This window comes from Festucalex cinctus, chromosome 17, assembly GCF_051991245.1.
Source record: "Festucalex cinctus isolate MCC-2025b chromosome 17, RoL_Fcin_1.0, whole genome shotgun sequence".
NCBI classification, from domain to species: domain Eukaryota; kingdom Metazoa; phylum Chordata; class Actinopteri; order Syngnathiformes; family Syngnathidae; genus Festucalex; species Festucalex cinctus.
The window spans coordinates 17,642,774-17,667,503 of record NC_135427.1 but is presented as its reverse complement, the minus strand read 5'-3'; the positions used below and the strand labels follow the sequence as shown (position 1 = coordinate 17,667,503).

At 44.5% G+C, this 24,730-nt stretch overlaps 3 protein-coding genes and 1 long non-coding RNA gene across 9 annotated transcripts in view; 1 reads left to right on the top strand and 3 right to left on the bottom strand.

Annotated features, from left to right (window-relative positions):
* Positions 1-2,918: 2,918 nt before the first annotated feature.
* On the bottom strand, positions 2,919-7,057 carry kcnj2a (potassium inwardly rectifying channel subfamily J member 2a). 2 transcript variants are annotated; one of them, XM_077503502.1, is made up of 2 exons: positions 6,885-7,057; positions 2,919-4,928 (listed from the first exon to the last, which is right to left on the bottom strand). In XM_077503502.1, the coding sequence occupies exon 2, from the start codon at positions 4,785-4,787 to the stop codon at positions 3,552-3,554; it is 1,236 nt and encodes a 411-aa protein (XP_077359628.1). In that variant the 5' UTR covers positions 4,788-4,928; positions 6,885-7,057; the 3' UTR covers positions 2,919-3,551. The 2 variants fall into 2 exon arrangements, with proteins under 2 accessions (XP_077359628.1, XP_077359629.1); XM_077503503.1 differs by lacking the exon at positions 6,885-7,057 and adding an exon at positions 6,674-6,737.
* A 706-nt stretch (positions 7,058-7,763) lies between these two features.
* kcnj16a (potassium inwardly rectifying channel subfamily J member 16a) lies at positions 7,764-12,661 on the bottom strand. Of its 3 annotated transcripts, none has more exons than XM_077502615.1 (2): positions 12,634-12,661; positions 7,764-9,453 (listed from the first exon to the last, which is right to left on the bottom strand). In XM_077502615.1, the coding sequence occupies exon 2, from the start codon at positions 9,443-9,445 to the stop codon at positions 8,306-8,308; it is 1,140 nt and encodes a 379-aa protein (XP_077358741.1). In that variant the 5' UTR covers positions 9,446-9,453; positions 12,634-12,661; the 3' UTR covers positions 7,764-8,305. The 3 variants fall into 3 exon arrangements, with proteins under 3 accessions (XP_077358741.1, XP_077358739.1, XP_077358740.1); XM_077502613.1 differs by lacking the exon at positions 12,634-12,661 and adding an exon at positions 11,314-11,375; XM_077502614.1 differs by lacking the exon at positions 12,634-12,661 and adding an exon at positions 10,396-10,728.
* Positions 12,662-13,528: 867 nt separating this feature from the next.
* Positions 13,529-24,730, top strand: part of LOC144005101 (uncharacterized) — a 26,763-nt gene continuing 15,561 nt past the window's right edge. The window contains exons 1-2 of the long non-coding RNA XR_013279495.1: positions 13,529-20,341; positions 22,013-22,096. This is a non-coding gene — a long non-coding RNA (uncharacterized LOC144005101). The remainder of the gene's footprint in view (positions 20,342-22,012; positions 22,097-24,730) is intronic.
* Positions 23,104-24,730, bottom strand: part of map2k6 (mitogen-activated protein kinase kinase 6) — an 11,711-nt gene continuing 10,084 nt past the window's right edge. For all 3 annotated transcript variants that reach the window (XM_077503018.1, XM_077503017.1, XM_077503016.1), the window contains 3 exons: positions 24,325-24,464; positions 24,200-24,245; positions 23,104-24,132 (listed from right to left, as the gene is read on the bottom strand). In XM_077503018.1, the coding sequence (XP_077359144.1) occupies positions 24,052-24,132; positions 24,200-24,245; positions 24,325-24,464 (267 nt within the window). In that variant the 3' untranslated portion in view covers positions 23,104-24,051. The remainder of the gene's footprint in view (positions 24,133-24,199; positions 24,246-24,324; positions 24,465-24,730) is intronic.

The window sequence follows — 24,730 nt, the reverse complement described above, 5'->3', positions numbered from 1 at the left end:
TCTGATTAGACAAAGAGATCCCACCATGTAGAAAGACAAAACAAATGAATGCCATTTGAAAGTTGAATCAAGTTTGGGAATCTTTTGCCGCAGTAACAAAAAGCCAACGACAGACATTCTTGGGCTGCTTTGCCAGCGATTGGGGGGGATGTTGGGGCGGCACATTGTTGTGCCGGCTGCGGCATAAAAGGAGGATCACGCCTGGAATTTGGTCAACAAACTCTGGAAGCTTCGTTGCGCTCCCAGATGAGCTCCTACCGCAGGTACGGAAGCACCGGAGAAGTGCCTTCGTGTCCGAACGGAAACATTTTTGCCCCTTTTGGAACGTTTGGCTTCAACTGGATTTTCAAAATAGGCCAACAAACACAGAACATAGAGTGCACATGTTGTAATTTACAACAATTAACCACATTTTTTTTCATTACGTACTTATGGATGAAATGGGGAAGCTGGTGGTAAAAATATACACGAGCGATGTACGTAGTGCATCGGTTCCATTCAAATGAATTGGAGTGAGCGGCTTGCCGTTGAATACGTCATTTTTCCATCTTTATTCTCATCGGCAGCGTTTCACGAGCGTGTGAGCGCATTTAGCAGTGAATGTGAGCAGGGGTTTTTCATTAGTGTATATGAGAGTGTTTCAGTGGTGTGTGAGAGGTCGTCTTGAATTATGTCAGCGAGGACCTTTTCACAGTCGTGTTCCCACGCACACTCGCACAATGCTTCTCTTCAGACAGGAAGTGTCCTGAATGGGGGCCCTTCCTGTTCACAACTTTCGAATATATATATGTATGTGTGTGTGTGTGTGTGTGTGTGTGTGTGTGTGTGTGTGTGTGTGTGTAGGGGTGTGTGTGTATATATGTGTGTGTGTATATATGTGTGTAGGTGTGTGTGTGTGTGTGTGTGTATAGGTGTGTGTGTGTGTGTATATGTGTATATATATATATATATATATATATATGTATATGTATATGTATATATATATATATGTATATGTATATGTATATATATATATATATATGTATATGTATATATATATATATATATATATATATATATATATATGTGTATATGTATATATATATATATATGTATATGTATGTATATATATATGTATATGTATGTATATATATATATATATATATATATTAGGGGTGTGAATTGCCTAGTACCTGACGATTCGATTCGTTTCACGATTCGATTCGATACCGATTAATCCCGATACGAATTTTTAAGTCGATTGTTGCGATTTTTTTCATTCAAATTTAGAAAATACTAATCAGTAAGCTTGTAGAGTGTAAGATTTATATGAAAATGTATTATTTATTTATCTGAAATTTCAGTCTTATAGAGGTTGTAATCTGTTTCATGTTTAAACAGCATTAAAATAAAATATTAAGGCTTAATGTTCAGTTCATATAACATTCTTCCATGCTCAAGGTGTGAATCCTTAAAAAAAAAAAAATCGATTCTGACGATTATTGAATCGATTCGAGAATCGCGCGATGTAGTATCGTGATATATCGCCGAATCGATTTTTTTAACACCCCTGATATATATATATATATATATATATATATATATATATATATATATATATATATATATATATGTATATATATATATATATATATATATGTATATGTGTGTGTGTGTGTGTATAAAGAAAAAAAAAAAGCAGTAAATTTATGTTTGTGTGAGAGCATGATGAAGCACTGAGAGCGAGTGCCACCTTATGCTTGGCGCGCGTCGCAACCAGCAGCATCGACACTTTGGAGTCTGGTGCTCGCAAAAGCAAAGTGTGACGCTCACTTGACTCCTACCTCACAATGTGGGCGGTGCACTTTTCTTTTGCGAGATCCAACAACAATCACAAACGGTTTAATGATTTTATTTTGACAAGGATGTCAAGTCAACTGTCGTTCAACATTCATCATCATGATTATTAGCAGGCTAAATGTGTAATCTTTATTAGCTTCATTATACTTTTACGATCATTTATTACTACAGGTACTGGTAGTGTCTATTTGTTGTTAATTATCTATTATATTATCTATCTTAATTTGTTTACATTAGCCTTTTTATTGTCATTTATTGGCTAGATTATTGTTTGTGACAAATCATAGGAATGGTATTACTTTCAGTTCTTTGTATTCTATTAGCACGTTTAGTTGCATTTATTTTATTGCTTATTATATCTATTATTTGACATTTGTATTAGCATTTTAAATAAGTGCTGATATAATCAGTGCAATTCAGTTATGTCATATCAAGATGGGTTAATGCACACGTGTATCTTAGGCTGTCCACAATTAAAAGGCCACCTGACAATGGCCACCTTCTGATATATCAACTCATGACAAACATTTAGACTTTTTTTTTTTTTTTTTTAATTGGAAAAAAAAAAGGAGGCATGATGGAATAGATGCTAACAATCATAATGATGATAATAATAAAACATATTGCTGGTAGAAAAGTGAACATTTGGAAGACTGAAGATATTTCCATGTGACAACTCCTGATTGGAGTCTGCTCACTAACAAGCACAACTTGTTTTGTTTTTGTTTTGTTTACCTCCACCAAGGACACATCATTGTTTAATATAAAATTCCAAGAAGCTGGAATCCTCCAAGATCTAAAAAAAAAAAAAAGTAAATATTTTTTTCAGGTTCAAAAGTGCCTTGGCGGAGGTCACCTTGTTGGGACTGAAGATGAAGAAAAAAAAAGAAGTTACAGAAACCACAAGAAATGTCTTTGTACCGTTCGCAAACCAAAAGGAAAAAATACATTTGATTGTTCGTTTTGGAATATGAATCACAATCAGAATTCCTAAGTCTTTGGCACGTTCACACCCATCATAGAAAAAGAAGACGGTGAGAAAGAGTAGGTTGAGGAGGAGGAGGAGAACAAAGGGGGAAAGTAAAAGAGGAAGAAGAGCAAGAGAAGGTGGAGGAAGAGGGGGGTAAAGGAGCAAGAGGAAAAGCATAGAAGTAGTAGGAGAATGACATGACAGAAGAGGTGGAGCAGAAGAAGGATGAAGGGAAAGGAGTATAGAAAAATCACCAACATTAAATGAGGAGGAGAATAAGGGGCAAGAGGAAGGAATAAGAGTAGAGGAAAAGCAGGAGGATCACAAGGAGAGGACGAGAAGGAATGGAAAAGAAACGAGAACTATGAGGAGAGGAAGATGAAGCAAAGCTCAAGATGGAGGAAGAGAAAGACGAATGAGGGAAAGAGGAAACGAGTCGGAGGAAAAGAAGAATAAAAGGGAGAAGAAGTGGTAGGAAGAGAAGTGAAAGAGGAGAAAAAGAAGGCTGAGGAGGAGTGCAAGGCAAAGAAGAGGTCCGGTAGCAGCAAATTTCAGCAAAGTTCAACATCAGCCGGCCAATGGCGTCCTCCACTTGTACCGTCACTAGACACACCCCCATTATAGTCACATGTGCGGCGATCCAGCACCATGGTGAAATGGGGTGTTCCTTGCGTCCTACCAGCCAGAACGGAACGTGCCTTCCAAAGCATGTCCGTCCACCGTCAGCTGGCGCTTACGCAGTTCATATCTCCGACTCTCGCCTGAACGGCACGGTTGGCGCGGCGAGGGTCCGATCGTGGTCGTGGTCGGCGTCTTGGACGGCGTCCGGTCCCACGCTGCCGCCGTTGCCCTCGTCAGTGTCCTCCCGAGGGTCCATCGCCATCTCGTTCTCGTAGCAAAAAGATCCTGAGGCGGACATGATGTATTTGTTCTGTGCCAGTTCGCGGGCACTGCACTGCGGCGTGCCGGGCACCTCGTAGGTGGCGTGGAAGCGCGAGTAGTCCACTTTGTAGTAGTTTCTCTCCTCGAAGAGCACGGGTTCGAAGCGATGCCCCCACAGGATCTCGCCGGCCACGTAGGAGCTGCGGCACTGCGTGGTCATGGCTGTGGCTTCGACCATACCCTCCAGGATCACCACCACCTCAAAGTCACAGGTGCGCAAGTCCTGCTTGGACACGCCATAGAAGGGACTGTCCTCGTCGATCACGTGCACCACGGTGATGGGCGACACCAGGAAGATGCGGTCCACGCCACTGTCGAACCCCACGTCGATGTCGGTCTGGTCCAGAGGGATATACTCGCCCTCGGCGGTGGTGCGAGAGCGGAGGAGCTGCGCCCGTACGTGAGCCTCCACCAGGTGACTTCGCCGCAGGTTTCCCACCCGCCACATCAGGCACAGCTTGTTGTCCCTCATGGCCACTGTGGCATTGTGGCTGAACACCAGGGTCTCGTTTCTTTTCTTGGGCTTGGCCATCTTGGCCATGATGGCACCGATGACGAAAGCATCAATGACACAGCCCACGATGCTCTGGAAGACCACGGCGAAGACGGCGGCCGGGCACTCGTCCGTCACATAACGGTAGCCGTACCCGATGGTGGTCTGCGTCTCCACCGAGAATAGGAAGGCCGCCGTGAAGGTGCTGACGTTGGAGACGCACTTGTGCCCGGCGTGGACCTCCAGGTCGCCGTGGAAGATGGCGAGAAGCCAGAAGACGCAACCGAAGAAGAGCCAGGAGAGCAGGAAAGCCGAGCAGAAGATGAGCAGCATCCAGCGCCAACGCACGTCCACGCACGTGGTGAAGATGTCGGCCAGGTAGCGCTGACCCTTCTCGCTCACGTTGACGTAGCGAACGTTGCAGTGGCCGTCTTTCTTCACGAAGCGGCTCGGCCACTGCGGACGTGTGCACACCTTGCCGTAGCCGTTAGCCGGCTTGATGCCCGCTTCCTCGGAGGACGCCTTACCGCCGTAGCGGCCCATGGCCCGGGCCCACAGTCGCGGTTTGCGCAGGAAGCGTCGCAGGAACACTTTGGAATCGCTTGAAGAACGACGCTCGCTCGGGAAATGATGCCGCCTGATCGCGCCGGGAGATGGGAGTCACTGCTCCGTCATGGACGCCGTCTGTGGAGGAGGACAAATCATTAGGAACACACAACCATCTACCAGAATCCGGAGCCATAATTTCAGAGGTAACATGGACAAAATGTTTCAAGTATAAAACTTTTTCACACTGCACTTGGTTTTCTTGGTTTTTACCATGGGGCAAGGTGCAAGTTTGCCCATATTTGGAAATGATACCAGGAAGTAGCATGGATGCTTTCCCCACGAGTTGGACTGCTGCCGTTTGCACTCCGAAATCTCTCTGCCAAACACTCTTCTATTGAATGCGCCCGCCGATTTAATTTGCAGCATCATTGATGCCACGTTGAGCATTTTCCAACTTGGGGAATAGCAAAGCGGCACATGGACCTTGAGCTTTTATGGATGAAATGCATTATACTGCTCCTCTTTGATGTGTGCGTCTTGGTTACCAGGGGCAGTATAAGACAAAACATCTGGATATAGAGTGACCCACTGCTCGATTTGCAGGGCAGGCGGACCGACCTGCGAGTAATCAACGCTTTTGCCATGGAACCCCCCCCCCCCGCCCCGTCCATCAAATGAAAGAAGACGAAGAGGAGAAAGAGGGACTTGTTGACTGTCAAAGCCTAGGAGGTTTCCTCAAGAGCCGCTCGCTTGTCCCCAAGGAGTCGCGCAACACTTGTTCATTAGGTGCCGTTGCCATGGCTACCGGGCCCTAATCGGAGCCGCTCCCCCAAACTTCTTTTTCCAGATGATGAAAGTCATTTGAGCATTTTTCCCGCATTAGCTGAAGGACCATATACTAGTTTACTGTTTGGGCTGCACTAGTAGAATTAGTGAAGTGTTTTCCACTGCCACTTTTGGTCTAGCAGTATGCAAATAAACCTTATACTACTGTGCTGCACGTGTAATTGCCACTACTTGGCCCAACTCTATGCATTAGTAAAGCACTTGCACCCCCCTTCTCAAGACATTTAGTGCTGATATCATTTCAACTAGAAAGCCATTTGAGCTTTTTATTCCATATATTTAATATCCAACATAAGGTTACATATATTGCAACACTCTGCAACTACAAACTTTGTACTCACTAGTAAAACACTTGAGTACTAGTAACATGTTTTTTCACACAATAAATTAGATTATTTTTTTTTCCCCTGTATGCAGCTAAAGGTCCCTGTACTAGAAGAGGATTTGTCCTCACTAGTGAAACAATTAGTGCACAAGGACAAAGGCTTAGTCTTACTTGTGACTTTTTTTTTTTCCCCCCCAACTAGTACATGGATCTGACATTGGATTGTGCCTAAATGAGCATTTATTTGCTGTTTGTGTTGGTCCGTGAACCCGGGTACTATTTTTCCTCAGGACAACTATTTAAAAAACAAAACAAAAAAAAACCCCACTGTTACTAGTAATCCAAAACTGTGCATTAGTTAACAACTTTGTGCTACTAGTAGCACTAGTGACATTATGCATTTATACTAGTGAAGATCCACTGCTTCACTTGTTGCTTGCAGATGTCATCTAGTTCTGTTTTGCCTCATTAGTTGCTGGAGTTGTTTTACAAGTGCGCAGAAATCAGAGTTGGAAGGAAAAAAAATATTACGAATTATACTTTAAAACCTAAAAAATGACTTTTAAAAAACATTTGCTAAGTAATTGCCATAAATAAAAAGTATGATTCAAATTAATTATTTAGGTAGTTTGCTCTTCTTCTTTTTTTTCCCCCACCCAAAGTCAACTTAAGAGAGGGACTTAAAAATAAAAAATGGTTTGAAAATCACCTCACAATGTAGATTGATCTTCTACTAGTGCACTGACTTGTGAGGACTTCAGTGTTGCTCCAAGTAGCCAAATCTTAATCATACCCTACACGTGTGCGCGTGTCGATCGAGGCCGCACAAATGCCGACGACAAATGTTGCCAACAGGTGCGCGCTCGGAGCGCTCTTGCAATCCTCACATACTCAACGTGCATGTGTGTGTGTGAGCTCACCGTGGTGGACTTGGATCCAAAACTTTGCTGGTGCGTGTCAAAGCTGGCAAACTTCATCCAGGTTGTTGTGGTTGTCCACCAGGTTCTCTCACTCAGTGCACGGAGAGCAAATCCACCCGCTTCGTGCGCGCAGTGTCATCCGGAACTGCACCAATAGTGTGCATGTGCGTGCGTGTGTCTGCCTTTGCTGTGTCTCACAGGTCCGGCGCAAAGTGTTTTTAAACGCAAGGCACGAACTGGGTACGCCCACCCCGCCCCCCAAACCCCGATCCCCCACCCGTAGCCAACCCCCGATAGGCAAGGTGACCACCAGGCCAACTTCCAAAATATTCGACAATTTTTTTACCACCTTCCTGTGGAAATGAGAAAAACAAGTGCAGCTACCGTTTCCAAAGGTTCCGTACGGAATATGGATGATGATGATGATTATTATTATTAATCCGCAATTGTTTATAAATGTGTACTTTACCACTTGCACTTATGTGTTTTACATTGTTGATGAAATATGAATATTGAAGAATTTTCCCATTGAAATGTGTTTTATTCACCTGCCACCTGTATGCTAATTATGGCACATTTATGCAGGTATTTTACCAATGGTTATAGATACGCGTATTATAACATAATTGCTGTCATCATTTTATTGTTTTGTATATTTAGGTCAAACTACTTGGGGGGAGGGGGAAAAAAAAAACATCAAATGTGCTACTCATTGCTTGTTTGTGTGCGCATGTTAGCCACACTGAGGTGCTGTGGAGTGAAGTTTTCAGGTCGTTGACCCTCGAGTAGAACTCATGCAGTACACACACAATCTCTGTCTCTGTCTTTCACTCACTCACTCACTCACTCGCACACAGTAAGCCACACATGCGCAGGTGATGTTTTCATATCAGGCGAGTGCGTTTTTATTTTGTGTCAACAGACGTGCTTGCGTGAGCTCACAAATGTTTCACTTGGTTCAGTTCTTCATTCAAGTCTTTCTCAACTTTTATTTTGATGATAAAAAAATGAGTCAAAACTAGTAGTCTTGAGGAGACAACAAACAGAAGTAGCAAATGTACTAATAAGCTCGTGCTACATGAGCAAAGCGAGACTTCTACTAGGAGGTTCTGTTAGAAGTTTTCTTGTCAAATTTAAGGTTTTCTAGCATTTAGTTCTAGTAAAAGGTTCAGACTTTTAACTTGTAGGAAGCTCTAGTAGGAAATTCTCGTGGACGTTTTCTAGGAGGGTGTTGTCTTAGAAAGATGGAGATGTTTTCTATAGTGGAAGGTTATAGTACAAGACTCCATAAGAAGGTTCTAGAAACATCTTCTCAAAGGATCTAATATGCTTAAAAATCTTCCACATGTTGGTGGCAAACTTTTATTTTTCGTTGGTAAGTGTTGATCTCCCGTTTTCAAGCGTATGTTTTCGTACCTCAGCTAGATTTCCACATGTGTGCTACCAGCTAGCATGTCAAGATGTTGGCAGTGGAGATCTGACACCGGCGTTAGCGCTTTTGCACAGCTCGGTGAGGGTCTCGGCGAGGGCCGCTGCCGCCTCTTAAGCTGATACGCCTTGGCGCTGATCTGGGGCACCAGGACCTTGGCGGTCTGGTTGAAGAGCACATAGTCGACGGTGTAGCGCCGCCTGCCGGCCCGGATCATCTCTTGGAAGACGTGACCCCATAGGATGTCGTCCTGCGTGTAGGAGGTCCGCGTCTGGTGTAGAGTTCCTGTGCTGTCGTCGGTGTACGTGAAGGACACCACCACCTCTAGGTCGGCGTGCTGCAGCTCCGCCGGGCTCATCCCGTAGAGCGGGCTGCCCTCTTGGATGCGGTGGCAGATGGTGGTGGGCGCCACCAGAACGATGTCAGGCTGCTGGATGTCGAGGTCCCGATAACTAACGTCGATCCTGCCGGTGGCGTGGGCATCGGTGCGCACGATCTGAGCGCGCGCCGTACCCTCCACCAGGTGATGGCGGCGGAAGTCGCCCACCCGCCAGGAGAGACACAGGTGGCCATCGCGCAGGTTGACCACGGCGCAGTTGCTAAATCCCACCGTCTGCGCTCGCTTCCTGGCCGAGGCCATCTTGGCCACGGCAATGCCGATGATGAAGGTGTCGATGAAGCAGCTGACGACGTCCTGGATGGTCACCACCACGATGGCCATGGTGCAGTTCTCCGACATCCCTCTGAACCCATAGCCGATGGTGGTCTGGGTCTCCAGCGAGAAGAGGAAGGCGGCGGTAAAACTGCGTACCTCGTAGACGCACGGTGCCGTCTTATGGTCGTGGACGTCGCCGTGAGCAAGCGCAATGACCCAGTAGAGGATCCCAAAAAAGAGCCAGGACAGGATGTAGGACAGAGCGAAGGTGAGCAGCATCATCCTCCAGCGGATCTCCACCAGGGTGGTGAAGAGGTCGGTGACAAAAAGGGGCCACTCCTCGGGGGCGTGGCGGAAAACCACGTTGCAGCTGCCCTCTTTGCGCACATAGCGCTGCTTGCGGGTCTCGGGATTCTTTTCCGTCTTCACCGCCGCCATGTCGTCCCCGCGGTCAACGCTTTGGTACCACTTGTGCATCCTGGCGGCTGGCAAACAAAAAGCGGAAACACACGAGTCACACGTCGGCAACATTCAACAAAACCTTCCACAATGTTAACGGAGCGGCGGGTTCGAGGCTTTTTGTTTAGTTTGAATTTGGGTTTTATGCTCACTGCTCATCGTTTGTACTACACTATACATTTGTACTGCATGCACTGCACTAGTGTTGTAGTCAAGAACACACCAAAACAGACGAAGACATTATCGAGACTCCCAAGACTTTTGGAAAAGGTCAAGACAGAGACTAGGCTAAGACTGTATTAAAAAAGAAAAATAAATCACCAAAATAATAGAACAAAATGACCAGTCAGTCTTTTTTTTTTTTTTTTTTTTTTAAATCATATTTGCAAGAAAAAACAAATTAGGTTGTTCCTGAAATAGTCCGACGAAAATAATCTGACATTTTGGGGTCGTGGCACTCACAGCAGCTGCATTCTGTGTTTCTCACTGATCACAGTAGTTCTTGACCGTTCTTGATAAAAAATCCAGTCTTCCCTGTCCGAGACCAAAACAAGCCTGAATAAAAATGCCTTCCACTCCGAGACAGGACCAAGACAGTTAAAAAGTGTTCTCTAGACCAAGACCCATCTGGGGAACTAGAGTACTACACTGCACTATACTTTTCTACTACATTATACGTACATTTGAACTATGCTATACATTTGTACCATGCCATAGTCTGTCATATTCTATATATTTGTAAGAAGCGAGACCTTGATACAATATAGGACGTTAGCACTGTACTGTTATAAGTTGAGTTTGTAGGACGCTGAGTACTGCATTTGCCCCCCCCAGGGTTGAGTGGGTTTGTATGTATGTTTTTGGGCCATGATGTGCTGCTGTTTTCCCGACATGGCGGCGGGCAGCGTGTCTTTGAGGCGCATTTTGACCTCAAAGCCGCCGTCGCTGTGTACAAAACACATGCTGACCTTCCTTCCCCACGAACTTTCCACTGCAGATTTCGACGTTCTTCACAATCCTTGACACTGCATGATTCCCTTAATTATTACACCATTACATGCTCACTTGCTGCCAGTGGTCTGTGCCCCCCCAGGCAGTGGAGGTAGGAGTGCTAACCCCAAACACACACACACACACACATACCATCCTTGGCTGAGTACAACACAAGCTGCTATTTAGCCCACGGCCACGTTCTACAACGACCTTCAACTGTTTCATGCAAACGGCGAGTATTACAAAACGTCGTTACAAGTTAACGCTGGTCGCCTCTCGCTCCGCTGAGCACACCAGCTGTTAATATACTATTAGGGCGCCATTAGCAAGCAGTCGCCATAACAACAGTCACCAACACATAAGGGAAGATGTCCATTTCGATTAAGACGGTTTAGCAAACATTTTTTTTTAGAAAATTCTATTAAAAGCTTCTAGAACTCTGTTTTCTAGTAGAGTTCTAGTAGAAGGTATAAGATATGAAGTCCTAGGGTTGGGTTACACTCTACTAAAACATTTCTAGAGAAAGCTTTTAAGCAAAAGGTTTTAATAGAAGTTTTGCAATTAACGGTTCTGATAGAGGATTCTATTAGAAGGTTTAAAAGTTTTCTCGTAGAAAATTCTGGGACAGTTTTGTTGGGTTCAAGCACTACAAGTTTTCTAGCAGAGGTAGGCTAAGGCACCAAGGTCTAGTACAAGGTTCTAGTTTTTTAATAGAAGGTTCTAGTTTTTTAGTGGACGTTTGTAGTAGATGATTATTCTAGAAGCCTCTGGTAGGAGCGTCCACCGGAAAAATTTAAGTAAAATCTTTTGGTGGGCGGCAACTTTTTGTGGCCAAATGATCTCAAAATCACAATCGAGCACAAGAAGAAGAGGATTAGGAGAAAAGTTGCTACCTGAGCTTTGGCGTGCCTCCGCAGGCGTGCTGAAATGAAGCAGCACACCTGTCATGGCAAAACACGGCAGAGTGACACCTCCCAAAATACAGGTGACCTGGCCTGGCCACGCCCCTAACAGGAGCTTTCCGCAGGGACACACCTTCGCCGGCTTTTCAAAATAAACCTCAATGTCTACTCAGACTCGTATCAAGTGACAAGCTCGCTACAAATTGGCCTGTGCTTTGCAGCGTGGGTTTGTGTTTCGCAACTAAATCAGGAAGTGTGTTGACACTCACAAAAAACAGTTTTCGGCCTGGGGGTCCAAACACATTTAGCCAACTTAAAAAAAAAAAAAAAAAAAAAAAAAAAAAAAAATCATGTGCAAGTTAATGGGCACAAAGTGGACTCTCCTTTCCAAGAAAAATAAATCTTTTGTTCCCAATAAAAATCCAACAACCTTTCTCTTCTGTGTTAAAAGCCTCGTCAGATCACGGTTCTTTGGGTTGGACTTGGGACCTTCATCTTAATGAAAGGTTCTGTTGGTTTGCGTGTGCCACTAACCTGGTTGGTGCATTTTGAGTGAAGGCCAGTGGGGTGCTTCTTCTGCCGGTTGTTCAGGAGTCTTTTCAGGTTTGTTCAAGCAATTGAATCGTTCAGCCAACCATTCAAGAGGTTCTTTCGGCGGTCATTCCGACACTCATTTGGTTGTTCAGGTGGTCGTTGAGGCCTTTATTCAGGTGATTTTCGGTGTTTGTGTGTCAATCATTCAGGCAGTCATGCAGGCGGTCGTTGCGATGGTCATTCGCTTGTTCAGGCGTTGAAGGTTTTTGTACAACTTTTCTAATAGACGATTGTGGTCAGTTTGTAGGCGAACGTTTAATCAGAAGGCTCAAATAGAAGCTTAAGACATTAAGTTCTTAGAGAAAATTCTAGGTCGGAGGTCTATCAGATGTTTGTTTTTAAGCAGAAGCTTTAAGTAGAAGGTTCTGGGAGAAGTTTTCTTGTAGTTTGTAGCTGGTCGGTCAGGCGTTTTTCATTTTTGGTGGTTCAGGCGTTCCTTCTTTTGATGTTGTATTTGGTGGTGCAGATGTTTTGCTGTCAAGCTGTTGTCTTAACGGTCTGGTAACTTGCGAGTCACCAGGCAGTCGACGTGCGGTCAAAGTCTGACTGGACTGTGTAATCATTTAGCAACCATTTGAATATTGCAAATCTAACGAGTTGTTCGAGCCAGTGCTTCTTGCCTTGCGTGACAAGAACCAATGACCACGTCCTCTCAGCTAGCTGCAGTTAGCGGTGCATATCAGTTAGACACATCAGCACATTTGTATTTGAACCTACTTGAGTGCAGCTGTACTCTACTGCAGTGTTTCTCAACCCTGGTCCTTGGGGCACACTATCCAGCCAGGTGATTCCAATGATGAGCTCATCATCAAGTTCTGCAGAAGCCTGATAACGATCCTGATTATTTGAATAAGCTGTGTTGGAGAAGTGAAACGTCTCAGACACGCTGTACAGGGGCCCTCCAGGACTGGAGTTGGTGACCCCTGGCCTAAATACTACCAACGTAAGACTTTTTATAATAATAATTGGTCAATTCTTGCAAAAAAAAAAGCTAACGACATATTACATTTAGCAGATTGATAAAAAAAAAAAAAAAAAAAAAAAGTTAACCACATATAATTGACTACTCATAAAATATCATTTGTATGTGTTTAACTATTGTTGTAAGATTACCTTTGAGTGTCCAGAAAGGCGTCAAATGAAATGTATTATCATTATAAAATGAGGGAATTATCAAAAATGTTATTCTAAATTGATTTTAATTAAATACGTGATTAATCAATGAACTAATTTAAACAATAAAATACAAAATTAATCTTCAAATGACCATTGTCACTTTTGATTTTTTTTAAATTACTTAATGATCAAAATAAACATGATGCATAAACATGGTTTTAATTGGACAACAATTATATTGAAATTCATTAGAAAAAATACATTTACAAATGAATTTTTATTTCACGGTCATGTACTATTTTAGCATAAAAAGTATATTTGTTTTAACAGTTTTCTTAAATTTTTTGTATTGTATTTATAAACATCACTTGGCTTAGTCAGCAGTTATTTTTTGAACACTCGATACTTTTTATAAACTGTGCTTAAAGTATTGAAAGTATACACAAAATCAATGTATAGAACATCTGTTATTTATATAATTCAAATAAACTTTCACATACACAAGTTTTATTTTTGTCAACCTCGAGAAGCAAACAGTTTTTTTTTTCTTTCTCCCAGGATGCACTGGGGCCAAGACGGGTGCCCATCTCGTCTGCTGCCATGAAATTGTGTGTGTGCGTGCGCGCACGCGTCGTTGATTATATTGTTACAATATTCCAGCCGCCTGTAACATTTTCCGATGCGCTAATATTTTCCATGATATTTTTCCAGCGTGGCTGCAGGCGCTGTCATCGCTTTGCGTTCCTCAACATTTCGCCGCTGCCGCCTTTTAACGGCCTTATTAACCTTTCACACACGCAAACTCGCACGCTTTGTGAACGCAGCTTTTAACGAGGAGTGTTAGCACGTTAGCATACGCTCATTAGCGTCCCGCCATGCACAGTGGGGGGTGCAAACTGGTGCGGGCGAAACTAGGTCACGCTGACCTTGAAGCCGCACGTTAACACCTTTGTCACGTACGTGTCACGTGAAACACACTGCTACTTGCCACTTTTTGAACTTTCGGAGCCCTGCTCACTCGATTACGGTCGATCGGTGCCAGTTAGCGGGCAAGTGTGCGGACATTTTGGTGGGCAGGTGGTCAAACTAACAAAAGGGGCAGATATGTCGCAGTCGTATCATCTCGCATTTAGGGAGGAGTCATTGGCTTAATTGGAGTTTTATTGGCTGCCGATTCCCAAAATGTCATTGTCGCTTTATTTAAAAAAAAAAAAAAAAAAAAAAAAATGCTAACATCGTAATTTATTTTGCAGACCCCCAAATGACCCCCCCAGGGGCCGGGATACTGAAATTCCCATGGTTGTGGAGCACCTGAAGGCTCAATAGCGTGTTCCGCAGCTTTTATTATTTGCAGCTGCTGTGCATGTGTGCTGTTTGGCGGGAAAAGCTGCACATAGCGCGGATGAATGTTGGAGCTGAAGGACGCGTCCTGCGCTTTTTTGGGAACGAGCCAATCCAAACGGTGGAGGCTGAGGATCATGCCGGTTCCGATTCGTAGCCTCTTGCTAACGCGTCGTGAGGAGTGTACGTCTTACAGCTGTCCTATCACTTCCTGTCAGCACAGTGACCACTTCCTGTCTCCTAATGAAATCAGAAATGAAGACTGGAATAGATGAAGAATGTGGCGGATGAGCTGCGTGGGTGTTGTCGCCGTTGCGTGTCGGACACATGGACCACACGTGTGCTGGTGTGACAACAACAGCAGCAATCGAGACGCCGCACGCATGACTGTGATCGCTCGGGCTCCAGATGCGAGGCCGCGCTCGGCCTTCGCCTGCGTGTGTCAGGCGTGTATGTGTGGACTTTTGTGTGTCTGCCATGTTGTCCCGCTAACGTGCTAGCTGCCCATTACAAGCCGAGCGTGCACGTAAATGCTGCAATGTGGAATGGAAGTGACACTTTTGTTTATTTGGCAACCGTGTTTAACTTGTTTACCAGCTAACAAACTAGCTTCTTCCGTTCAGCTAAGTACAGCTCATTAGCATCTTCCTGTGTGTGAGAAATTGTTTGTGTTGAATGTGCATGCACCCCTATGTACCGTACGTGTGTTATAAAAGTTCGTGCACATGTACAGCAGCCAACGTGCGTATGTTGAATGCATGTTAGTGTGAGCACACGTTCGGTTTTATCTGAGACAGTCCTGCTTTTGAGCCTTGTGTCCCAGTTTCTAGTGCATTTCGACGGCTCCATTGTTTTGTCGCACTTTTATGCAGGTTGCATGCCGGCGTCCCAGTTTTGAGCCCACATGTATGTCAATCACACAGTCATAGCGATTCATACAACAAACCAATTTTAAAAAGGAATTCAAATGTTCAATTCCTTCCTATTTACATTCACGTTTGCGTTCTCCTCATCTGCATCTAATTGCTAACGGGCAATTTTTCGTTATATTGGAACGAGAACTACTTTCCTGTCTATGAATCAGGTGAAATGAAGTCCTACTAGCGACTAAGCTAATACTGCGGTCGTTGATCAGACCCCTCGCAAGCAGAGCTTTTCTGGCAGCATAATTCCAATGTTACAATGCGGGACAGGGACCCTGCCCCATTGGCAGAGCAAAAAAAGGTTGCAGAATGGCGAGTGCATTATTTGTTTAGCACCGTTGAACTGTCAACCAAGATAGCATTTCGCCTGTTATAGCTCATATTTTCTCGTGATGAATTTTGTTCCAGTCAGTTCTGTCCCTGTCTGTCACCAGATTGACTTGCTATAAATTTGTACATATTATTCTCTTAAAATTTGGTCAGCCTAACGTATGTGCAAGTGTCTTTATTTTTTACCTGACTACTTGCCCATCCGTTTGTACACCTGTGTGCGGAAAGTCACCCGGCAGTGTTTATATATTTGGATTTTTGATCCTCATTCTTGTTTTATGATGGCCGTGTGTAAGGTAATTAGCCGCAGACGCTAATCACACGGCAGACAGCACGTTCAGGCGCTAACGGCCTCGTAAAGCGCACAAACGCCAGTCCAGCTCCTGACGGAAAATTCGCACGTGGCGGTGGATCAAACGCCGGGCATTCGCACCGGTATCGCAGAGTACGGCCAAGTAACGGTGAGTCCTGCCAAGTCCCGTCTGTGATTAAGTGCAGCCAAAAGTGATTCCTCTTTCATTTTCGAGCGCAGCCACTTTGGAGCCACGGGAAGTCGTCGCTAACATGCTAGCCGTACCTCAAATACCAATATTTCAAATAAATGACATTGGTAAAATAAATCTCCAAAACATCACATTGTTCAAAATGAATCACAAAGAAATAAATCAAAATGGCCCAAAGCACCTGACCAGGTGAGCGTGGAAAACGTTTAGTCATTTGGCGGGGAGATTTGGAAGGCAAACAAAAAAAAAGATGGCAAACAAGTGGGACTGTGGGAACAAAGAGGCTAATAAAACTGCTGCAACAGAGAGTGGTGGTATGCATGGGGAGCAGAGAGCCAAGGTTGGGTGGGGTCTTGCCAGTCGGTCTTTAGAGATGAACATTGACCATAGATATGATACAGAGCCCGCATAACTGCAGTCGCTGCAACGATCCACCTGTCCCCCCCCCCCCTGTTCTTTCCTCAATCACAAACAAGACCTGCCCCCCACCCCCATCCCCACCCCCAAATACTTGTCACTAGTGTTGTTCCAATACCGTTGTTTGGCCCCCATTACCGATAATCGGCCGATACTACCGATACTTCAGTTTTTTTTTCCTCAACATGAAAAAGCTGTCCTGCTATTGGTTCAGAGCATTCAAGGACCGCTAGGATAACTTAGATCGGCATGCAGTGAACATGTCGCATATCAGTGAATGTCGTGCACCAGCAAGACACAAGACGTAATGGTATTGGCACATTACTTGTGAGTAGTCACAGATACCGATACCACTGTTTTAATGCAGTATCGGCACCTCTGCCAATACCAGTATCGGTATCGGAACAACACGACTTGTCACCATCCTGGAAAGGGCACGCCACCCTTTTATAATGAGGACCACGACATCAGATTTGGAGGTGCTGATTCTCATCCAAAGCGGCCGCAAGCTCCTCCAGCAAAAGTTGAGCATGATGAAGTCTACAGAACCGCATCATTTGCCAAAACCAGAAACACAATCCTGTTGTCACCAAACCGGACCACTTCAACACCTCAGCTCCACCTACAAATTCTGACCCCAAAAGTTTTAAACAGAATCTGTGACAAAGGGCAGTCTTGGCAGAGTCCAACCCTCACTGGATCTGGCTTACAACTCTGATGCTAGCTGTGCAGGAATCGGACAGCCCCTATCTGGGTTTTACACTCCTGGAGCAGCCACATCACAGAACTCCATAAGGGGTATGGTTGAAAGCCTTTTCGAAATCCATAAAACTTGTAGATTGGTTGGGCTAAGATCCTTTTACCCTCTGGAACCCAGAAGCAGAACCTTGCTAAAGATGTCGAGACAGTCCACCGTTCCACAGCCGGGACGAAACCGATCAATCCCAAATGCAGAAGGCGAGAAAACAAGACGTCCTTCGCATGACCTCCATTTGACCCATGAACAAGTTGCATAAATGAAGTGTGAGCGAGTGCATGTGTTGGGCCGTGTGTGTTGAATTAGTGCGGCGGCGGTGAGTCAGGAGCCTTCAGATGTCTGACATGCGGCTTCCGACCATTCCGGCCTTAAACGTTTTCTCGTGTTTGCACGGCTCAACTTTGTGTGTCCACTTCTTGTAAATGTTTATTTGGCACGCACACGCATTCACACGCACGCACGTCATGTGATGAATGTGAATAGTAATCGGCAGTGTTTAGGTTTCCTCGCTGCAGATGTCGTCATGGCGATCCCGCGGCGTATGCGTGACGGTGTGCGATTGTTGTGATCCGTCACAGCCTAGCTTCGTCTCTCGTGCAATTCAAAAATAGTTGAGCGATGGGATCACGATGAGTACGAAAGGGGAAGTGGAATCAAGTTTTGTGTGACCCCACATCCTTCCCACAGTTGCTGTCATGAAAGGATGGCATTGTGCCACCTGCTATATCGTGGCTCTCCTTTCCCATGTTGCATATTTTCAAGCCCTTGTTTTTGTTTGGAGCAGTAGCTTGAAGTTGCAAAATGACTCTTAGCGTCTTTGTTAAGTTGCATCAAGACGATGCAAGAGGATGCATAGCACAGAGTTAGTCCTGTAGTTTTTAATGACATCCTCCTGGCAAATGACACTGGAGACTACGTATGTCTCGTTCTGTTCGAGCTGACTGCAGCGTTTGAGAGAGGACCACATTATTCTGTTGGCTCCTTTACAGCACCAGGTGGGCATTAGTGGTGTAGCGCTCTTGAATGGTTTAGATCCTCTTTGGCTGACAGAACGTTCTGTGTTAGCCTTGGGTGGTCCAAGTCCTGCACTGCCCCACTTTCATATGGTGTGCCACAAGGTTCTGTTTTGGGGCCCCTACTGTTCTCATACTTCCTGCCTTTGGCCTCCATCCTAAGAAATCATGGGATTTCTTATCATTGCGATGTGGATGAGTCAGATCTATGTCCTGCTTAGTAAAAAGGACACTTTCTCATTGAGGCCACTTCTGTCCTGTCCAGATGAAATCAAAGCCTGGATGGCTTTAAATTTCCTGAACTTCAACGAGGAGAAAACAGAAGTTATGGTCTTTGGTACCAGTGGCCCTTCTCATCTTGCTGACTTGGGTCTTAAGCCAACAGTCTCAAACTTGGGTGTTAAGATGGAGGGTGAGCTTAAACTGGACCGGCAAATTACTGCTGTTGTCAAATCCAGCTTTTTTCATTTTAGGCAGTTGGCTAAGGTAAAGACTCTTCGATCTCAGCATCATTTAGAAACGGTAATCCATGCCTTTGTTACATCTCTACTGGGTTACGGTAATGCACCTTACCTTTGAATTAAGTGAATTGAGTGTCTCCAGCTGGTCCAAAATGCTGCTGCTCGTCTCCTAACTGGTGCCCGTAAGCAGGAGCACATTACCCCTGTCCTGGCCTCACTTCACTGGCTGTCTGTGAAATTTAGAGTTCATTTTAAGATTCTTTTATTTGTTTTTAAATCTCTAAATGGTCTTGCCCCACCTTACCTCGCTGAGCTCTTGCACCCCTACGCACCTGCCCGCTGCCTCAGGTCAGTAGATGAGACACAATTGGAGGTATCGAGGAAAAAACGGAGGCTTAGAGGGGATCGAGCCTTTGCAGGTGCCGGTCCCTCCCTTTGGAACGACCTTCCACAAATTAGGCAATCGCCCTCTCTAGCCACTTATTTATTCACTTACCTACTTCTTATTAATTTATTGACATATATTTTATTTACTTGTATACTTACAATGTTTTTTTTGTTTTTTTTTGTTCTTGTTTTACTTACCTTTACTGCATGACCGATTTCTGATCCATGTACAGCACTATGTATACTGCAATGCTTGTTTTCAAAGTGCTTTATAAATAAAGTTGAGTTGAGTTGGGAATATGACCTGTCAGTGTATAGATCGTAGCTGTGTGTGAGTAATGTGATCGTGTCATTGGCGGGCGGGCAGGCGTGGTGGCCCTTCTTTTCTTTCATCAAGGAATGTGGCGCTTGCGTCGAGGAAACTGGGCACGCCGATTCCCAGGCCGCCGATTGGTGTGCGCCGCGCTGCATCCTGGGAAATGGCCCGCGCTCCATTGTCCACATGGGTGAGTGTGTTCCTGTACACTTCGCTGGCCTCCCGAGGGGTCGGGCTGCCAGAGGCATGTGTGAGTGTGCGTGCGTTTTATGTTGATTGTCTATTAATTCTTATGCAAGTTTTTGGGACATGAGTGGGCAGGTGTGGTCCCCACACTCACCCGAATGCTGACATTCCCACACACGTTTGACTGCACATTGATGGATTGAGTGTGTGTGTGTGTTGTGGGGACATCAATCTGTTTCGACAATCGTTTATGGGCAGGGCTGTCCAAACTGAAAACTCAAGGGATGCAAGGGCCACTTTTGGAACTCTTTGACTTTAATTTATCAAGCACAACAAAATCAGACAATCTTTTCACCGTTATTGACCCAATGATAGGTAAAGGGACGACACGACAGTACATAAATGTGACGATAAATGCATCACCGTGCTGTGTTTTGTTCAATGTATTTTTGACGTGTCACATGTCAGGTGTGCCGCAGTTCCAGGAAGTCCCGCTGCAGGTCAACAATCGAGTTGTATCGGGACCCCGCCGCCACTCTGATCCCATCTGGAAATGGGGTGTGACCTCTGAGAGGACCCGAGCTCCAGGGGCCTCCCGGGCCCCTTGGAGGCCAGGCAACTGAATCAACACGAACCACGAGGTCCCGTTGACCCCAGGACGCTCGTGGAGGACAGGTGAGGGACAACATCTGTCACCATCATTAAGACATGCCTGGCAAGCTCTCACATACTTTGCTGAAATGCTCACACACTGCTGACAAGTTCTCATGCGAAACAAACACTTTGTCTTACACACTACTAAAACACTGATCTCACACTACTCATTTTTTCCCCAAAAAACTACTGAAAGACTCATCCTACTGAAATGCTCTCATATTAACAATATTGAAACATTCTCACGCGACTGAATTTTTCTCACATCTTAGTAAAACATTGACATTCTACTGAAATGCTGACTTGAATGACTGAAACACTCAAATACTTCTGAAAAAATAGCACGCAAAACAAAAAGTCTTACAACTAAAACACTGATCAAGCATGACTGAAATGCTCTTACATATACTACTGAAACAGTCTTATACATTACTAAATGCTATGATACACACCACTGAAACATTCTCTCATACACTATTAAAATATTAGTGAAGCACTATTAAGATGCTGTCTCGTTGACTGAAACAGTCACTTAAACACTTGTGAAAAACTCACACAAAACAGATTTGTTATACACACTACTAAAACACGCTACTGAAATAGTCTCACAGCCTACTGAAATGCTCACAATTACAACTGAAATATACTCTCACACACTATTGAAATGTTTTCACATACTAGTGAAACGCTCACACAACTGAAACACTGTCTCACTTGACTGAATTACTCACAATCACAACTGAAAAACTATGACCGCTTACTTCTTGTGCGTCTCATACGGCGCTGACCCAGCCCAGGTCGCGCTTGGGGCTTCCGTGACAGCGAATGTTGATGAGAGTTTGCGGCCAAGCGCGCGTTAACGGCAACACGCGTGCGGAATCGGATCATCCGCCGCATGATGATTGGCGCGACCGCACAGATTCTGGCGCGCGCTCTCAGACACAACATTTACTTGGCTCTCACGCTTCCAGAACTTTTCTTCCAAGAAAGCCACTGAAAGATGCGTTCGTTCGGCTGCCAGGACTCTTTCGTCGGCCGTGACGTCTTGTCGGCTTCCTGCGCACGCAACTGGAGAGAAATTAGGGAGAAAAATTTAAACCTCGCATGCTGACCTTTAAGCCCAAGAAACACGAGCATGCATGCACACACAAACACAACATGCACACGTACATATTCCCTTGTGCCAATTCCGAATGACGACGGGGCACACGATGGCCATCCATTCTCTTGCCGGGTTCAAGTTGAGCTTGTAGTATAGGTTTAGTTAGCCCCACCTACCCCTTGAAAAGAACTCACGCGGGAGCCGGCGAAGGCCACACGCCTGCCAGGCCCCCTTTGGTCTGAAAGCGTCTGTCCGTCCGTCTCGCAGCCATCGGCAGGTCAGGTTGCGTCACGGCGTCATGTGCACACCGACGCCACCGTCCTTCCCACCGATTGTTGATGCCTGACCGGCCGGCTGGGAAGCGGGTAGCTTCCTTCCTCTCAGCACCCCAAACACAAACAGGAAGTAAACACACACACGCACAAAAAACACACACAGTCACACATGAGGGATGATGATGATGATGATGATGATGATGTGGAGCTGTGTTTTCTTCTTTTGTCTTGTTTTGGTGAAGTATTTATTTATTTTTTGGTTTGTTTTGGGTGGGAACTTTCTCGTCACACGTGTTTCTTTTGGGACCCATTTAGCGGTGGACGCGTGGGCCGTTTTTAAAATGCCGGAAGCATTTGCAGAGAGTTCCTCCATAGCCCTAAAGACACAGACACCAGCCGGTAAGAAATGGTTGCCACTTAATTCGAAAGATCGTTGTTTGTATAAAGTGTGTTTTTTGTTGCTTGTCGTTTGCTCATTTATCGTTTTCGTGAGTTGTTCCCATCAGACTCGGTACTAAACAAAATTGCCATCAATGTGTTCTGTTGCCAATTTGAAAGGGGAAGTATCCCAAGCATGTTGATGATTGTTGTGATGATGGTGATGATGATGATGATGATGATGATAGAAAATGTAAGGTGGGGGTGAGGTGGTCCAAAAATCTTAGCAGAAATCCGAAGTACTCCAAATGGGAAAATGAATGCTGTTGTTACACCACCTAGTGGCGAACTTGTGGAATTGCACTTTCAGCATCTGCTCAGAAGACAACTGTTGGAATGAATGATAAGCATTTTGTTTGCAGTATTTTTGTATTCTATGTAAATTTATAATGATCACACTAGGATATTTTTTTAAATTATGAATGAGCTCTATTATATTATTTAAACATTTACTGTTTTAGTATTTTATGATAGGATTTAAATTAATGATTTAAACTAAATGAATTAGCCAATTACTTTGTTACATAAATGAAAAAGTGAATACCACATTTAAAGGGATACTTGACTCATTGAACCATATTCAACGGTAAGGAATTATTTTGTCTATAATTAATGTGATAATTTCATTATTTTTCAGAAATAATATCTTCATGGCTCAGTTTGCTGACCAAACCCAGATAAAAGGTGAACCGTGATTTATCCTTACCTATTTTCTCAGCACAGTTGAAGTCATCTGCAGTCGACTGCAAGTGGGAAAATGTTTTTATAAAGGTATTAGTATAAATATGAACTTATCAAATTAATTCTGGACAAAATATTAACTTTTTGCTGCTGAAAATGGCCCAATGCTTCAAGTATCACATTAAAAATATTTTTTTTGATGAAATGGAAGAAAAGTGAACAAGTTATTGTATTTCACAAGCATGAGAAATAACTCATGCGTGATATTAAAAAAAAAGTCCATGTGATCTCTTGGGTTTCAATTTTATTTTCTTTCATATTAGGTGAAAAAAATAATAAAATTCTTGATTACAATTGCACACGCAATCAACAAGAAGAGTAAAAATTTGTCAACAGTCGTGAGCCTTGGGGAAGGTATGCACGCGCATGCCGGGTAGCAAACAACAAAATGTCTAAAAGTCACACAAGGCAAAACAAATAAGAATGGCAAATGCAACAATTTGACTCCCTGGAGGAGGTCAGAGATGTTTTAAAGTGAAAACAAAAACTAACCGCCATCGATTCACTTTCTACAACATTTATCCTCGTTAGGTTGCGGGTGAGCACAGCTGAATTTTTTTCTGGACTGGTCAGCAGCCAGTTACAGAGCACACATAGACAAACAGTGGACTGCTCACTATTGAATGTCAGAACACAAAGCAACACACAATAAACAGCGGATCAGGTTTGGGTTATTTCCTTTCCTGGATTTCACATCAATTGGCCCAAAATTGTGATAAGTGACAACAATGCACATGTGACGCGATGAAACCTTTTCACCTTTCCATTGGACAAAAGTATGCAAACCCTTCTCCAAGAGCTAATCGGAGTCAGCCACATTCGAGTCCATGTGACAACATTGGAAGCATTGATCAAAGCTGCTTGTTGTGTTCAACGAAAACATGGGAAACATACAGTTGTTGGTATGCTCTTCATTCAGGTCGTCTGTTGTGAATTAAGAGAAGGTCGTGTCACAATTTAGGACCAATTTACAGTATGTGGATATGCAGCTCATTGAGAGTATAACAGCTGTTTATACAAAGACATGTGCACAATCAATCCATTATTCGACAAATCGCCGTTTTGGGTTTTCTACAACCACCACAGGTGACAGCGGACAAACATGACAAACAAAAGTGTTGAAAATTGACAGGCTTCCTGGAGGAAGGGTAGAAGGGCTCCCATTCGCCCAGAGTTCAGCAGTCTGCCAGGATGACCTTGACGAAGGCCGCCACATCGGTGTCTTTGGTGTCATGACACGTAAAGAAGGGATGTTGCTGAGGAGGAAAAACTGTTGGTGCTAAAGCACTACAGCGCCCCCAGGTGTCTGATGAGCATACTCACCATGAGCTCTGCGTAGGTGGGTCGCTCTTTGGACACTTTCTTCAAGCTGAACAAGAAGGGGAACAAAAGCACATTTTAACAACATAGCTAATGAAAGACAAAAGAAGGAAATAGACGTGGCGCACCACAGCGAAATGAATTGGACGAATTCTGGCGAGAACTTGTCGGCAGGAAGCTGAGGAGAAGGTTCCTCCACCACCTGCTTGAGCTGCTGGAAGGGCGTACCCCAAGAGTCGTATGGGAAGCCCAGGATGGCCAGCTCCAGCTGGACACGCGGTTTCAACGTGGACGCCGGCCGAGGCCAGACGGACGAGCAAAGGACGAAGGATGAGGAGAAGCAGGAAGAGGACAAAGAAAGGAGAGAAGGATGTGGAGTATCAGTAGGGGGATGACAGAAGAGGATGAGAATGTAGAAAGAACAAAAGAGGTGAAGGTGGTCAAAGGAAAAAAGCATAATTGGGAGGAGGAGGAAGAACCAAGAGAATAAAAGATGAGCAGAATGAAAAGAAAACAAAGTTGGAAGGAGGAGGA